Genomic DNA, 17,558 nt, shown 5'->3' with positions numbered 1-17,558 from the left:
TATATATATATATATATATATATATATATATAAAAGCTTTAAAAAGTCAATATTTGTTGTTTTTAATCTTATTATTCTCCTCAATGGAAGCTTCTCTCTCCTTAGAGGAACTCCCGTGTATACAAATGGCACACAAACATGGTGCGAAAATGCCAATGACAATTTCAAATGGCATTCTATTTCCGGTTGTGTGCTCTGGTTTTTGCTGTTCTATTGTCAGTGGCATCTCCACTATACCTTGTTCAAGCCAATGCTTGTGATTTTTCTCTCGGAAATTGGGTTGTTGATGACTCCCACTACCCTCTCTATGATGCCTCAAGAGATTGCCCCTTCATCGTTCGGGGATTCAATTGCCTCAGAAATGGTAGACCTGATCAAGATTACCTCAAGTATAGATGGAAACCCTCTGGGTGTGATCTTCCCCGGTAAAGTTTTCACTTTTACATTTCACTTTTTATACATTTGTTGCATGTTTTCGTTCCAAGCTTCACATGTAATTTTTCGGCTCTTCGATATACTTTTCAGAAGTTAATGATTATAACTTTCATATACATACATATGTATGTATATGTATATGTAAAGGTGTACCTGAAATATATTTTTCCATCTTGAGCATGTCTTCAAACACACTTCTAGATTTCATTTTCAATATCTTTGTTCATTCACTAGTGTACGTAAAATCTCTGAGATTTTGTTCTTTAATTGACTCAAATGAGTATCCATGTATTATTAACTTGAGGTAATGATTAAGGTTTTGTTATTGTTGACAAGTGGTGTTGTGTTGTTAGCAGATTTGATGGGGTGAATTTCTTGGAGAGATACAAAGGGAAGAAGATAATGTTTGTTGGGGACTCCATAAGCAACAACATGTGGCAATCATTAACTTGTTTGCTTCACAATGCTGTCCCAGAATCAAGTTATGCCTTATCAACACCCATAAAGTATCTCTCTGTGTTCACAATTCCGGTAGTTTTCATCATTTCAATTTTGATCAAAGGGAAATTTTGAGCTGTGTGAGATTACTAGTATTAACTTTGTGTACTTGTCTTGGATCATATGATAGGAATTTGATGTTTCAATTGTGTGGTTGAAAAATGGGTTCCTAGTGGATGTGGTTCATGACAAAGAAAAGGGCAGGATTGTGAAACTGGACTCCATTAAATCTGGGTACATGTGGAAAGGAGATGTATTGATTTTCAATACCTATCATTGGTGGACCCACTTGAATGAGTCTGAAACGTAATGAAGTTTTTGAACTATGTTTTCTGCATAATTTGGTTGAAGGATATGTTAATCAGTGATGTTAAATGGCTAATAATGATGCGTTCATGTTATGTTTAAACAGGGTTCAATTTCAAGTAGGCAATGAAACAATAAAGAACATGGATCCCATGGAAGCTTACAAGATTGGGTTAACAACTTGGTCTAAATGGATCGATGCTAACATTGATCCCTCGATGACAAAAGTTTTGTTCCAAGGAATTGCTGCATCCCATTTTGAGTAAGTCTAATTGTTCATTCCATTTAAGCTAAAATTCACATAAGAACTCTAGATAACAAAATAAATAACAAGGGCGAGTTGAAAGTATAGGAACACCATTTGTCCAAAGAAGCTAAAATGAAGACATGTTTTGAATAATGAGGACATCAATTGTCCAAAGTTGTAGTGGAAGATTCATGTTTTGTTGTGAATTGTGAAGGGGAAAGGGGTGTCTGAAAGAAAGTGAGCCAGCAGAAGGAGCACAGCCACCTTATCCTGGTGTAGAAATTGTGAGGAATGTTTTGAGCAGTATGTCATATCCTGTGTATTTGCTTGACATTACATTTCTGACACAGCTGAGAATAGATGGCCATCCTTCTATATATACAGGCAAAGGCACCTCTTATGTGGACTGTAGTCACTGGTGTCTAGCTGGTGCACCTGATGCTTGGAATGAAATTTTGTATGCTGTTCTGCTTGGACTTTAACATTTTTCATGACTTTTCTCTCTGCTTTTTCATCTTTTCTTAGCAAATAGGACTGAACTTGGATAAAACTTCCACTTTGCCTTTATATGTGTTTGTTGTTTTAGAACAAAAAGTTTAGTCTTCTTTTTGCTTTATTTTGAAGATTAATATAGCATTCATAGTTGCACTATATAATTAGCTTTGTTTTTATTCATTTGTATATATATATATTTATATATAGAGAGAGAGAGAGGAGAAAACTTATATTGGATGATGTTGACTAATTGGACTACAATGAATATCTGGGTTATAGTATAATTACAAGATAATTTAGATCTCAACTTTCTGAAAAAAAAAAGGATGAAACATGTCTTTCGCAAAGGTAAATTGAAGTTCAACTTGAGAAAGCATACATGTCTTAGCTCTTTAATGATTAGACTTAAAAAAGGATGGATATTAATCATTTAAGGTTTATAAATAAATTTACACTATCAAAACAAGAAGATCGAGTAAATGATATAAGTTTCTTAGACCTTTTTGCCATGGAATTAAGCTATGAACCGTTCAAATAAAGGAAAGATACATATATGAAACTTTGGCTTCCCAAGTATAATATTGATAGGATTGATATTGTCCTCCAATCATATTTAGCCTCTCACCTTAAAAATATACTATACACTTAATAATATATTATAATACCACTTTTTATCTTTATTTTCATCTAATTTGTTTAATACGAGGTTTTTTTGTAATGTTTATTTTTGTGCTAATTTTCGTAATTTATGTTCAGTTGAGTCATGTTTCATGATGTCGTCAAAATCTTTAAGCAGATGAATTGTTTGCATCACATGTCAGTTTGTAATTTTTTTTTAATTTTTAAAACTTTTTATTAGTTTTAAAAAAAATTTAGTTTAGAAAAGATGTTCATATGGCAAGTAGTGTCAATGTTAGATGTTATGTCACTATTACGTGTCAATATCTTATATTTAATTTAGTTTCAATTTTCATTAATTTTATTCAATTTAGTCTTACTTTTTGTTAATTTTACTCAATTGAATTTTAATTTTGTCTTTCTCTAAATTGATATTAAATTTAATTTTTATTAAAATTCACATTTTTATTAATTTTTTTTATTTTTAAACTAACTCTAACTATATTATTATTGGAATATAATTATTAGATTTATGTTTGATTTTTTCTACATGTAAAAATTAGGGGAGAATTGCTTTAAATATAATGAAAAATTCTTCTTCTAATTTTAAAAATAATAAAGAACTTTCATTCTAATTTTAAAAATAAATTAGAATTTTTCTTTTAATTTTAGAAATAAATTGGATTTTTTTAATTTTAAAAATAATGAAGAATTTCCTTCTAATTTTGAAAATAATGAAGAATTTTCCTTTTAATTTTAAAAATAACGAAAAATTATCCTTCTAATTTTAAAAATAATGAAAAAAAATTCTTTTAATTTTAAAAATAATGAAAAAAAATTCTTTTAATTTTAAAAATAATGAAGAAATTTTCATATAATTTTAAAAATAATACAAAATTTTCCTTTTTAAAGATTAAAATTAGGATTGAATTGAACAAAATTAACATAACTTGAAACCAACTTGAACAAAAACAATGAAAATTAGGATTAAATTAAATATAAGGCACTTACATGTGACACTAACTGATTAAACACATGATACTGATATTATCACATGACATACTATTGACTTGACATGTGGATTACTTTTTTTAAAATTAAGAAAAAATTTAAAACAATTAAAAAAAGACATGTGGTGTACACGTTTCATCTACCGTTAATAATGTAGAAATGGATTGGCCTTGTTTCCCAACCAAGAGGGAGATGAATTGGTTTTTTATTATAAAAATTGATCTTTTAAAAACCTTTTGAAAATTTGAGTCTTTCTTGAAATACAAGCAAATAAATGTAATGAAATGAAAGAGATGAAGAATAGAAAGAACCACACTAAGGTTTATACTGGTTCAGCTTCAATGCCTACGTCTAGTCTCTTTCAATCAACCTGAGATTGAAAGCAAATGCCCTATATAGATTGAGTTTTACAACAAGCAATACAAAGACACCCTCTCAATGTATCCTTCTCTCTAACTCCAAATCTACTATAGTCAAACACATATATGAAATGCATGACAAAGCAATATCATACAGTACTAGAGCTAGTAGAAAGTGGCATAACCTCCACTTCGATCTTCTTTTCTTCGATTCATTTTTTTCTTTCCATTTTGGGGTCTAAACAATTAAAGAAAAAAATAAAAGGCATGGACGTTTCCTTCAAATAATAAAGCTGACAATAAACTCAAGCATATTAAAAAATATGACATGACTAAGATTCAAATCTACAACAAAAATATTATGAAGATTCAACAAAGGACCTCGAACACAAACAAAATAATACATTAATCAGTTACCTCTACAGACAATATAAACATTAATGGAAGACATCAGCAAGGTGGAAGCCAAAGCAGGAAACTCGATGTTCTGCAAAATGGATAGAGTTACGATTGTCATATATCATTCCATTTTCTCGACGGCAACTGTGACCTATTTCTGGAGTTGTATTCTCTTATCCCTTATTGGCAAGTCAATGGGCTTTTGTGCCGCATGTGGATGATCGGGGCCCTTGTAAACCTTCAGGTGGGTGAATAGTCTCCTGCCAAGCTAAATAAACAAGCAACCCTTGATTATAGTCGATTCAACAAAAAGCTGAGCATTATTTTCACAGAAATAAATAAATCAAAGAGCATATAGCACATGAAGTTAACCATCCTTAGAAGATAAAATTACCAACGCAAGAGAGTTTTCCAGTCCTAAAGTATAGAAACACCAGAAAAATGACTCTTGCGTTGAACAGCGCAAAAAGAAAATCATGTCCCAAAGCATGATCATGAGTATAGTCTGTCCTTCAAAATATCCAAGCATTCCTTTCAACACAAAAATCTTCGGCTAATTTACAATCCTGGGATTCACTTCATTCTTCACCACTAAATTCTTCCATCAATTATGGGGCTGAATCTTACATGTGGAATGTCATGAAAACTAATCATCCAATTTAGAATTGTTACTATCTCTACAATTACCATGCAACAACAAGTCGGTTTAACATTTCTACTTCCGATATGGGCATGTCTTAGAAAAATATTCAACTACACTTGAACTTACCCTCCCTTTTGGAAGCATGCCCCGAACAGCATGTTCAATAATTCTTTCAGGAATTCTGTTTTGCAGCTGAGCAAATGTCTCCACCGTCATACCACCAGGTCTTCCAGAGTGTCTTCTATAAAGCTTTTGAGTCCTCTTTTTCCCAGATACAGCAATCTTTTCAGCATTTACCTTTCGAGCCCCAAGTTAAATAATAAACAGATTCAGACTTGGTATGGCATCACAAAACTTTATATCTAAGTAGCACATGTCCTTCACTCATCAATAGGAAAAGAAGAAAATATAATCAGATACATTCTTATTACTTAAACCTTCTCCATAAGGTTCAGGCTGCCTAACACAGACAATCGTGTGAAAAGTGAGAAACCAAGCAGTAATGTTATCATTAATATAGAATATTTTCATAAAGGAGATCGTGTTTCATTAATATACCTTTTCATTTTTCTTCTAGAAAAACTGTTTATCAACGAAATTTGAAAACTGTTCTTGGATCATAAGTTGTCCTCAAACTTATATAATTGAAATCAAACACCAACTGCAATATTGCATAAAAACTGTGTTGAATATAGTGAAAACAAAGTATGAGATTAATCTCTCTTGGGTTCAATATACACAGAGTTTCCTATTTATAATAAAAGAAATATGGACTAAGTCCAAAATATAGATAAGAAATAATAACTAGTTAGATAAAAGATAAAGATAATGTATCTAACAAACTATTTACAATATTGGGAAATTTAAATGCAGAAGAATCCCTATCTTCATATTTACATAATGGAATGATAATTAACTGATTATATAAAAGAATAATGCTTTTGCAGCAATTTAAACAATCCAAAAATCATGTACTCAAACATAAAATGATTAAGTGCAGCTTAATCAAGATTTTTCCAAATATGATGCAAAAAACAATACATTGATTACAGCTAAAGTTGAGAACCAATATACAAAAAATATATAATTTAATTGAAGGTGCTGTCAAATAGAAGATTATTACAGAAATAGAGCTAAAAATGATAACGTTAACTTAATAAAACATGATATCAGTTGCATGTAATTCATTTTTGTTGTTCCCTACTATTGCGAAAAACCCAAGTCTTGTATCAGTTATATGCCATAATATAGTGTATAAGTGGAAATTAATGTATCTTACAAGTTAGTTTTGTGTAACTATGCTAGGTTCAAATTTGGAGATATAAGGATGATTTAGTGATAAAGTTGGAAACAAAACTAACTAACATTGCCGATAAAAAAAAATGTTAGGTTCAAATTCAAATCATAAGGCCTACCATTTAAAAGAAAGATAAAAATGTAATAAACTCCAGGCAACTATTGGTCAATTCCAAAAACCCCAATGGATGTTTCTCTTTCTCCTTCTGAAATACCAAAGAGACTATACTTACTCCTTCCCAAAATTCCTATTCCAAATCTACAACTTCCCCTCCTAATCTTTCTATACATACCCTGTTCTAGCTAATTAACAAAGGGTTTATACAATTGAAGTAGTACTTCCATTGCCACTCACAAACAGACAGGTAGAATGCATAAATATAATCATAACTACATGAGCAATAACCTATGCAGAGCTACATACCACAATTACAAATGCACCCATGTCCACACTGGGTGTGTAGGTTGCTAAGTTTTTCCCTCGGATGTGAATAGCAATTGTAGAAGCTAATCTTCCAAGAACTTTATCTGTAGCGTCAACAACATACCATGTTTTCTCTGTATTTACATGATCTGCAGCTTTTGGATACCAGCTCTTGTTCCAAATGTCCTGCAATTTATTTTTTGGTTGGGGAGTTCAAATTCACCCAACAAAATAAAAAACATCAATAAAGTTAAAAATCTTTAAAGACAACAACACGTACAAAAATTGCATTCAGACACTGAAATTTAACATCAGTATTCTTTTGAAATTCATAACAAACACTAGAATCCACCTTCAAACTAACTTCAATAGAAAAACTGACGCAAAGATTAAAAACCACTTAAAGAATTAAAAAAGAAAATAAAATGAAAACAAAAAAAATAAATGGTCAATTTAGTTCCTAAAATTGTAATTGACAGTCACATTAATCCTTACTATTAACCAAATCAAAAAATCTCCCCAACTATAACCCACCACTCATTTTAGGTGACTTTAGTGATAATATTAAAATCTGCTCAGGGACCGAAATGACGATGAGTAATTAATTTAGAGACTTAAATAAAAAAAAAGTTACAATTTAATTAAACTAAGCACTAAATCAACAGAGAAAAATATATAAGAATTTAGTTAAACTTAGCGACTACCTATTAAAGGTATGTTTGGATGAGCTATTCTACCAAAGTTCCTCCCAATAAAATGAAATCGACTTCTTCATAAGTTTAAAAAAAAAAAAAACAACGGTTGCATTGTACCGGGCCTTTGAATCGGGGTTCGGGCTCGACGCAGGCGAAACGCGGGTCTTCGACTGGGGCAGGTGTGGTAGATTCCTGTTGACAACGGATACGGGAATTTGAGGGTAAAAGGGTTCGAACAGAAGAAGATAATGTAAGCTTTGGAAGTGACAATTGGAAGCCTCCAAAGGAAGATTTTGTAGAGGCTGCGACCACGTTCTTCTGGGAAAGTAACGGAGTCACAGAAGTTGAACCACACAGCAGCGCCATTGTCTCGCTTTATCGCTCTATCTCTTTCGCTATATGGCTTCCTTCAGTGTTTCTTTTGTTTGGATAACGTTTAGCGATTGAGCGATATGGGACTAGGAGAGATAAGTTATTTCTAGGTTAAATATGTATAGTCAGTTTTTAGTGTAATATACTTTTGGCTTTCATTATTATTACAATTATTCTAGTTACAAAATTCGGAGTGAATTACCTTAAACTAAAAATATATTTGAATTTCAAAATTTAATACTAAGATCTTAATTTTAAAATTTAAAAATACGTTTATTTTTTTATATTGACTATTTCGAAAGTAAAAATGACTTTGAAAAATTATTTTAATTCATCAAATTTAGAATTTAGGAACTGAAAGATTTTTTAAAAAAATTAAGAGACTGAACCTTCCTTTTTAGTTGGAGAGAAAAAAAAAAACTAATTTAACCTCAAATTTTAAGACAAAGTAACAATTAAACGTATGCTTTTTCATTTGTTTCTTCTTAAAAGTTTGTATTAAGTTTTGTAGTTTGAAATTTGAAATTTTTGTTCTCAATCGAACTTCAACCACTACGAGAATCGTTTATCCTCTTAAATGGGTAAGTTGAATTTGTTTTATGTTTTATAGTGTTACTAAATTGAAGTCCAACTCTTAGTTGGTTTGGGGGAGAAGATTAAAGCACAAAGATTTATTATACTTTTCTATTTATTATAAATAATTGGATGTGATATGATTAATTAAAAAGTCATCCCCTGAATATTTTTTACAAGAAAGTTTGTAAATATTTATTAATTTTGATTAAGTGTTGTTAAACAGTGTAAATACAACTATTTTTCATTTGCAAGATGACAGATTTTAATTATATAAAAAAAATGGACAATTAGCACATTGTGATTTCTTTAAATTTGTTTGGAAGTAAAGTTGTGGAGATCATTCTTTGTAAATATTATGTAAAAAGTTATAGTAACTCAAGTGCTCTACTTTATATTAATATATATATTCTTGATTGATAAAAAAAAAATTATACGTTGTGTTCTCTTAGGTAATTTGAAAAGTAATGTCTTAGTCAAAGGTACACTTAGTTTTTTAATCTCATGTTGTACTTAATTTAATTCTTTATGAAATTATTTTTGTTTTGTAGGAAATGTTTTTGTCTTCACATCTACCAAAAAGATTTTATAAAACTTATGTCAACATTAAATATCTTTTAAAGGATACATGAAAGGTGTTTCATGCCAATGTATATCTTGACACTTTACAATGTTATTTGTCACGTATGATCCTATGCTTTATTCTAGATTAGGGGAAATTTCTCTCAGCTAAGTTTGACAAGTCATGTCAATTACCATAATGTTATTTTTTTAAAAATATATAAACATTTAATGTTATGTGATCTGTATGTAATATGCATCTTTACATGCTACCTAGATAAAGGAATACTTGAAGATAAAGATTTAAAGTGTGAAGCTTCTCAAGGAAAAAAAAAGGATTTACAAGGGCCAATTTTCATAACTTCCTATATAAAGTAGTTTTTCAAAAAGAATAAAAACAAGTGATCAACAGTGTCAAAACGCCATTAATTTTGTTGCTCAGAGCTTTTCTTCCCTTAAGTTTTACAAGATCATTATTTGTATTCATTTAACTAATTAGAAGAATGTTTTAACATCGAATGTGTGAAAAGCCTTTTCTCTATCTAATAAGCAAAACCTTATTGTGATCTATATTATATAGATCACTGTACCAACAGGGATCGGGCGCCGTACGGAACGGACACCCACGTCATTGGACCACCAAACGGACCGAACGCCCAAGTCAACGTATAGAACCCAGGAGACTACCCTTCTACCTACTGTTGGGAAGGGTTGGGCATGGTAGGTCGGACGCTCGTATGCCCATAATCATGCAACCTTACCGCTTGACACTTGGGGAAAAAACAACTCGCCCGAAGTCGGCCGGTCAGACCGGGGACCCGTTAAGGGCGGTCGATCATGAGGATAAAACCCTTGGGGACGACCGCCCGCGTTACTAATCAACTTAGCTTAAGGTAAGTAGGGGTTTAAAAGCTATTGGGCTGACTTGGGCCGTGATTAACTTTTCACTAATCCCAAGCCCATAGCGAAAACTATAAATACAGATCCAGGGTGAGTGGTAGATAGGTTGCATTTACTGCACATTTATTATTGTCTAAGAAAAACGCCATAGCTCTCAACTGACTTTGGCATCGGAGAATCTTTTGCAGGTCTCCCACCCGTGGACTGAAGAGAAAATTGAGGAGCGAGCACAGAGGATCTGGCGTACGAAGCACGAGCAGGGAAGACGTGGAGACGTTGGACGAACATAGCCCTTCACATCTGAAACAATCACCATTTTTTTCTTTAAAATCATTTATCCAAGAGTGACTTCATTATAGACAATAATCTAGTCTTAGCTAGAAATGATTGTGATTTAAACAATATTCAGGTTATTTAAAAAAGAGTGACAAATTGTTTGTGATATTAAAAAAAATCATTTATCATCATCCCATAAGACAAAAACATTACAAAAATGTGGAGAATTGCGACACACAATTTAGCCATCACTTTTTGTGTATCCAACTTGTTTTTCACAAAGATCCTTGAAAATATTTTGATGATAAAAGATAATCAATTGTATTTCATGTTACAAATTTATTGTTTGAATGTGTGTTAGTCATACATGTAGGAAAGTATTTTATCCAAGTTTAAGCAACATAAGTCTTCACAACTTTAACCAAGTAACAAAGGTTTTTTTAACATATTAGTTGATTATTTCTTATAGTAACCCATTACATTTCTTCATACTTATTTGTGGTTATTGTTAGGTAAGAGTTTGTGTAAGAATGGGTATAGAGTTTATGTAATATTTATGATGAGTTTTTCCTATGAATGTATTGTATATGTTTTGTTGGGTTATCCCAACAAATGGTTTAATGCTAAGGGAGAAAAAAGTTATGATGTTTAGGGGTTTCCATGCAAATATATGTTGTAAGTGTTGGGTTATTGAGCTCCTTTCCTATGTGAAGAATAGGCCAAATAATGTAGACTATTATGTCTCACTTTGTTTTAGTGGAGATGAGTCAGATTATTAGGACACATTAGAGTAATTTGAAGAGAGGGAAAAGCCAAGTGAGAGAGATAGGAAGAGAAGAAGTCATTCCTGCATAACATAAAATCTACATTGATGTTTTCACTAGTACAAAAATCGCGTACAACGTCGAATATTTTGGGCTTTTAACGGCGAATTCGCAAACAACGACATATCCGGAGACCTTAAATTTACGTCGAATTTAAAAAATTCGACGTTAAATTAACATCAAATTTTGCTAATATACGACGTTAACTTAACGTCGAATTTTGTCAATATTCGACGTTAATCAATTTTTTTATTTTTTTAATTAATTGTGATACTTTTTTACAACTCTACGATACCTGAAAAGCAAAAACACAACAAAATCTGCACTGGTACTTTCGTTGTTAAGAAATCATTCACTGTTGGATTAGGCTGATTTTTGGAAAGTGGGTTCCATACGTATGGTTCTTCATTCTGACTGTTCATATCGTTAATTGGGGGTCTAGTTTGGGAGCAAACAGCCTCACATCAGCAGCTTTGTTGGAGAATTTTTATCTTTTTGGTTCTCTTTGTAAGCATTATGCTTAGTTAATGTGGCTGATTGAAATCCCTATTTGGTTTTTTTATCGGAGACTCTTCTGCACTCTATTATTGGGGGTATAACATGTCAATGATTGGATCTGGATTATTAAAAATGCATTATATGTGTTTGAGTATGTTTACATAGGTATATGATGCTTGGATGCATGTATGATGTGTTAACTATGTTTCCACGTGACCTAGGGTTGATGTATGTATGTTTGAATGCAATCATGTCTAGAATGTGTTTTGATTCGACAATAATCGCTTATCATTAGTTATAATCAATTATCTGCGCGTTGGTTTTGAGTGTGGTTTCGGGAATAATCGATTATCTGGGATGATAATCAATTATCCCTTCCTGCGTGATGTTTCTAGGTAAATTTTGTTGAGATAATTGATTATTACAGTGCATTTTTGTGAAAAATGACGAATTTGATGAAGAATGAATGTGAACCAAGCTTGAGGAGCTGTGGAATATGATGATAATTAGAGATTGAGGTTAGTGGTTTTGTTTAGGGTTAGTTTTACTTGTGGTTGAGGATGAAACATGAGTGAGTGTTGGGATGTACCTGAGTATGTTGATGAGCATGAGAGTGAAGGATAAGTCTACTTTTCGTGCCTCGTAAATCCTAGTTCTATCTACAAATAAGTGCTTCCTTTTGCCTTGTGTGCATTGGAAGGAGATGATTTGTAGGGAAGACTACAAATGTTCTGTAAGGGAGGCTACAGGTGGGCTGTAGGAGCGACTATAGTCGGTCAGGTAAGATACAAGAGTGAGATGGACTCTTCTCACTATGTTATTATGGTACGGTGATGCTCATTGTGTTGTTCATGACTGGGATAGCCATGATGGTGGTGTATCTATGATGATCATCATGATACTTGAGATGTTCCAGGTTATGTTATGTTGATAGTGGTGTTATTATAATGATTTTAATGATTCTAATGATGATCATTATCAATTTTAATGATTTTAATGGTTTTGTCAAACTAAGTTTTATTTTTTATAATAAAACTCTGAGTACTTTTAGGAAAGGGCAATTTGTGTTGTTTGACATAATGACATATATCACAAGCATCATTAGAAGTAGTTTGAACATATAGAAAATTCTTGCATATCTTTTCAACAATTTTATGTCCAGGATGGCCTAGCCTATAATGCCACAAGTTTATATTTACATGTTCATAAGAGAAAACAAATTTAGGTGTAAATTCTTGATCAAAAATAGAGAAAGATTGCAAATAGTAAAGGCCCTTGTAGACATTAGCACATCCAATCATCCTCAATGTAGAGTTGTCCTGTATTTGACACATCTTAGAAGAAAAGGTTAGTGTGCAGTGTATGTCTCTAGTTAGACTTTGGACAGATATTAGGTTGAAAGAAAATTCAGGGATGTATAAAACATTAAAGATAATAAAATCTCTTGAAAACTGTATGGTTCCAGCATAATGGACAATGACAATGGAATTATTTGGTAGCCTAACATATATAGGTTTGATCTTATGACAAGTGACAAAGTTATTTTTGTCATGGGTCACATGATCAGTGGCCCCTGTGTCTACAATCCAGGAAAACATACCTTGTTTGTCCTCTATTGTGTCTCTTTGCATTTGACTAATGTTGTGGGAAGGGTTATCAACCTTTTCTATCATCTATAACAATTTATGCATCTGTTCTGGAGTGAAAGGATTGAAAGTAGAATTAGTGTTGGTCTGGGCAGAATTGGAATGTGTTTTTGCAGAGGCAGAGTAAGCATTAACAGAGTTTCATTCATTCTGCCCCTCTTTTTCTTGATTGTCGTTGTCACGCTTCTTGTACCATGGTGGATAACCATGCTTAGAGTAGCATTCATCCACTATGTGGTTCATCTTAAGACAGTAGGAACATTTTTCCCATAATTTGGATTTCTTCCTCTCCCTCTTCCTTGACTGCGAGGCTTATAACCACGTCCATGAGGCTTCCAATTTTGATCATTTCTCCACTGATTTTGTTTGTCAGCTTTGTTGGTGATGAATGCATATTTATGCCCACATTTATGGTTTAAAATTCAAATTTTTTATGAGATTCTTGTGCTTAAATGATTGATTTAAAATAAGATTTGTGATGATTGACTTTATCAGGTTTGAGAATTAAAGATGCTTAAAATGTGATTTTAGTTGCATAAATTATTTTGGATAGTCTAATGTTTGTTGATGCAGTTGAAATTAAAGTTTGAATTGCAATTCTGAAAAGAAGGAAAAGGCTAAAGTGCAATTAAAGGAAATTTCTGGACTTCTGTGCAATTTTGAATAAAATAAAAAGGGTTGAAATACATAAGATAAAAGATCTTATCAACAGAAGATTCAGAGTTCAAGCTTAATCAAACCTATATAAAGAGACTAGGTGAGGCACAACTCATTCATTCTCAGACTCCTCCACTTGGAAACATTCATCCGACATTCTTCTCACTTTTATTTCATCATGTATTCTACTTCATTCATGGAGGGCCAACTCCTAGGGCTATTCCACTATAATTTCATTATGGATTTTAAGGTTAAGTTGAATTAATGTAATTGTTTCTTTTGATTATTGATTTGAGTTATTTTTCTTTCTATGTCTTTCATCTCTCAATCACATTAAAAGTAATGATTTTTGCATCATAAGGTGTTTGAACCTACATGCATATTAATTATATGAGTTGAAGGGTTTCTAGGTTTGATTGAGAATCTACTTTGATTAAATTTAGGAACTTTCATATGATTAAACGAGTTTTTGCTATCAATTGAGAATGTGCTTTGATTGGTGGTAATAATTTCAGCTATAATTAATTGAGAATTTACTTTGATTAATTAGCTTTTAATTTGGTTAGGAGATTTAATAATAGACATGATTAAACACAATAGAATTTGATTGAGAATGTACTTTGGTTGAATTCATTGTGAATAATCTAGAAAGGTCTTGCATTTGATTGAGAATCTACTTTGGTTAACTGTATGATTGCCCTCAAATTAATTAAGAATGTACTTTAATTAATGTGAAACTTGAACAATAATCAATTGAACAGTGATATGTGGATAACCGATGATGAATCTATCTTGGAAAAATAGTGGAATTAGTCTATCTCATCATAATTGTTTCTAAGTTTCATCTTTGTTTTTCAAACATTCTTCAAACATGAATTCTATTAGCATAGTTTATCACTTTAATTCTTGAGCATTGCATTGCATTCATAAGATTCAAATATTTAAAAGCAATTTCGTATTCGTTGGGAGACGACTCAGGGTTACTTTAACCCTATCTACTTTCTTGAATACTACTTGGCAATACTAAAGTTGCCTTCAAAAGTAGTATTAATTTGAAAGCTTCAACTACAACGTATCAAATTTTGGCCAGAACTTTAATTTCTGCATTCTGGTTGTTGAGCCCATAATCATGTTTTTCTTGCCTTTCTTGTTGCATGATGAGGGAAAAGACACAGTTAATACTAGGGAGGGGTTCCATCAGTAAAATTTGTGTTCTCACAGTATTGTAGCAATCATTCAGACCTTTTAAGAAGCAAACAACATGTTTCATTTCTCTGTATTTGTGAAAAACCTTAGACAAGTCACATGTGCAAGGAACTTTACAGGTACAACATGGTATGGGTCTAAGAGACTCCAATTCTTCCCATAGAATCTTTAAGTCAATAAAGTATCGACTTACGGTTGTTTCTCCCTGTTTGATGGAGTGAATATCTTGAAGTAAATCAGAAATATTGAAGTAGTCACCCTTAGAAAACGTTTTTTTTTCGTTCTTCCCATAACTCTTTAGCATCCTCCACATGTATGATACTTTCAACAATTTGTGATGAAAGAGTCTTGATGATCCAAGAAAGAACCATCATGTGACACCTCTCCCAAGAATCAAAAAGAGGGTAATCTCTTTGGGGTTTCTTGATTCCTTTATCTATGAACTTTATCTTGTTCTTGGAGAGAAGAACTCTTCTCATGTTTCTACTCCAAGAAGCATAATTGGTTTCATTTAGAACTTGAGAAATGAGGGTGAGACCTGGATTCTCTTCAGGATGTAGATAGAAGGGGTGGAAGGATTGTTGGACCGGTCTATGTGCTCCATGATTCAAGAATCGCAAAAACGATAGAATAAAACCCAAGATACAAATTATAAGGTGCAACAGAGGCAAAACAGACACTAGACCTGCTCTGATACCATATTAAAATTGATATCTTGTGTAAAACCTAAAAGGGTATTCACGTGTAGAGGGAGAGAAGACAACGAAGGCTTCCATGGCGAAGTTAGCAGCACCAGTGAAGTGGCAGAACGATTAGAGGTGTCAATTTAACCCTTGGCCCCAGGGCCAGCCCCAACCCATTAGTGAAAAAGCCCTATTTTAAGAAGCCCCTCAAGTAGGGGGTCAGAAAAAAGCCCCAACCCCCAAAACCCCCTCTCAAGTGGATTAGGGTCAGGGTTAAAGTGAGTTTAGCCCCACTGCAAAACTTTAATTAAATTTTAGAAACAATATAATTTATACATAGATAATTTATTATAATTTTATTCTCTTATATATATATATATATATATATATATATTAAATATTTATGATCTAAATTGGTCAAATAACTTCATTAGAAAGATAAAAAATATGTTTTATGTAAATTAAACTTGCTAATATAAAGAAATGTAATATTGGAAATTTACATTTTAATCTTATAAATACAGAAATATGTTAATTAATTATAAACAATTTATTTAATATCTATCAATTTTTTATTAATAATTTTCAGTTTATTCTTACATTTGTACTTATTTCTAAACTACTCATACAACCTCTTATATTGGTAGTATGTTTTTTCAATGAATACTTTTATATATATATATATATATATATATATATATATATATATATATATATATATATATATATATATATATATATATATATATATATATATATATACACACCTGTACCTATAAAATAGAGAAGTAAAAATACTTGTTTTTCATAAATTAAAATTAGTTTAAACGTTATTATCTTATTAAATATATATATTTTAATTAAAATAATTATCTTATTAATTTCATTCTGTTGGTAATATTTTGTAAATTAACCGTTATTATTTATTTAATTATTTCTAAAACTTACTATTTTGATAAACTAAAATAATTATTTATAACAAAAAATTATTTATAAAATTAATAAAAATTATTTATATTCATTTTTATATTTATGATAATAATGATCTTTTTAATTTTTTTTCAAAAAAAAACTACTCACACATATATATATTTTTTATTTTTGATTGAGATAGTGATAGATAGAGATATATATCATTCAAGTCACAAGCTTTACAAATGTCTGGCCTTATTTTTTTGGACAATTCATTTAATCAAAATTTATCTCCTTTTTCTTTTTCTTTTTCTTTTTTTTGATGCTTTTAAATCACAAAATTGATAAATGAGCAACATATGATTTTTTTTATTAAATATTTAGAAGAAAGTGTTAGTATACTATTTTAGTAATAAACGGTTAACTCAACAATGGTATCTATACATGACATCTAAGCATAAAAAATAAATGAAACAATGATTAAGGTGATGTATTTCTTTTTAAAAATTTGATAAAAAGAAATGTCTATGGCTAGTCCTAGGGTTTTGGGAGTATTTAGCCCGTGGACTATTTTAATAAAAAGATTTTTGGTCCGAGTTTTTTTTTGTCTCAATCCATGGGGATTAGGCCAATCTCTGTTATGGGACTTATTTGACAGGTATAAAAACGATGGTATAAAAAAAAAAATAGAAGAAGAAAAAGAAAAAGTATGTATTCAATAATATATATTATTTGTGTATGTTACAAGGAAAAGATAAAGAACCCTATATACATAGAGTTCCTATAAAACCGAAAGGAAGAAACGGGATTTCACAAAAATCCCTAACCCAAAAACAAACTTAAAGAAAAATAAACCCTAATAAACATATTGTTGCTCTTAGAGAGCAATTCAGTCAAAACAGGGAACGTTAACATAAACAATATCAATTTGTTAACTAACAATCACACGACACTCTTTCGTCCTTTATCTTTTATTTAATTTCTAGAACATATCCGATTTAAGGTATATCTTGTTACGTACTTT

General features: G+C 31.2%; 2 protein-coding genes across 2 annotated transcripts; one reads left to right on the top strand and one right to left on the bottom strand.

The window, feature by feature from the left end:
- The first annotated feature begins 113 nt into the window (after nt 1–113).
- Nucleotides 114–2,131, top strand: LOC124840669 (protein trichome birefringence-like 42). Its single transcript, XM_047316767.2, has 5 exons — nt 114–425; nt 792–966; nt 1,064–1,239; nt 1,346–1,501; nt 1,701–2,131. Exons 1-5 carry the CDS (start codon nt 169–171, stop codon nt 1,966–1,968), a joined length of 1,032 nt encoding a protein of 343 aa, XP_047172723.1. The 5' UTR covers nt 114–168; the 3' UTR covers nt 1,969–2,131.
- Nucleotides 2,132–4,243: 2,112 nt separating this feature from the next.
- Nucleotides 4,244–7,889, bottom strand: EMB1473 (Ribosomal protein L13 family protein). Its single transcript, XM_047316770.2, has 4 exons — nt 7,544–7,889; nt 6,732–6,917; nt 5,138–5,308; nt 4,244–4,636 (listed from the first exon to the last, which is right to left on the bottom strand). The coding sequence occupies exons 1-4, from the start codon at nt 7,790–7,792 to the stop codon at nt 4,520–4,522; spliced, it is 723 nt and encodes a 240-aa protein (XP_047172726.1). The 5' UTR covers nt 7,793–7,889; the 3' UTR covers nt 4,244–4,519.
- Between the last annotated feature and the right edge of the window lie 9,669 nt (nt 7,890–17,558).

Source organism: Vigna umbellata, chromosome 3 (genome assembly GCF_029865625.1).
Source record: "Vigna umbellata cultivar VRB3 chromosome 3, Vumbellata_1.0, whole genome shotgun sequence".
NCBI classification, from domain to species: domain Eukaryota; kingdom Viridiplantae; phylum Streptophyta; class Magnoliopsida; order Fabales; family Fabaceae; genus Vigna; species Vigna umbellata.
This window is presented reverse-complemented; position numbering and strand designations above follow the sequence as displayed.

Coding starts and splice junctions, on each gene's coding strand:
- LOC124840669 (XM_047316767.2), top strand. CDS start 169: ATGGCATTCTATTTCCGGTTGTGTGCTCTGGTTTTTGCTGTTCTATTG. Junction 426..791: donor TCTGGGTGTGATCTTCCCCG/GTAAAGTTTTCA, acceptor TGTTGTTAGCAG/ATTTGATGGGGTGAATTTCT. Junction 1,502..1,700: donor ATTGCTGCATCCCATTTTGA/GTAAGTCTAATT, acceptor TGAATTGTGAAG/GGGAAAGGGGTGTCTGAAAG.
- EMB1473 (XM_047316770.2), bottom strand. CDS start 7,792: ATGGCGCTGCTGTGTGGTTCAACTTCTGTGACTCCGTTACTTTCCCAG. Junction 6,918..7,543: donor AACCCCGATTCAAAGGCCCG/GTACAATGCAAC, acceptor AATAAATTGCAG/GACATTTGGAACAAGAGCTG. Junction 5,309..6,731: donor TGGGTGCATTTGTAATTGTG/GTATGTAGCTCT, acceptor GGGGCTCGAAAG/GTAAATGCTGAAAAGATTGC.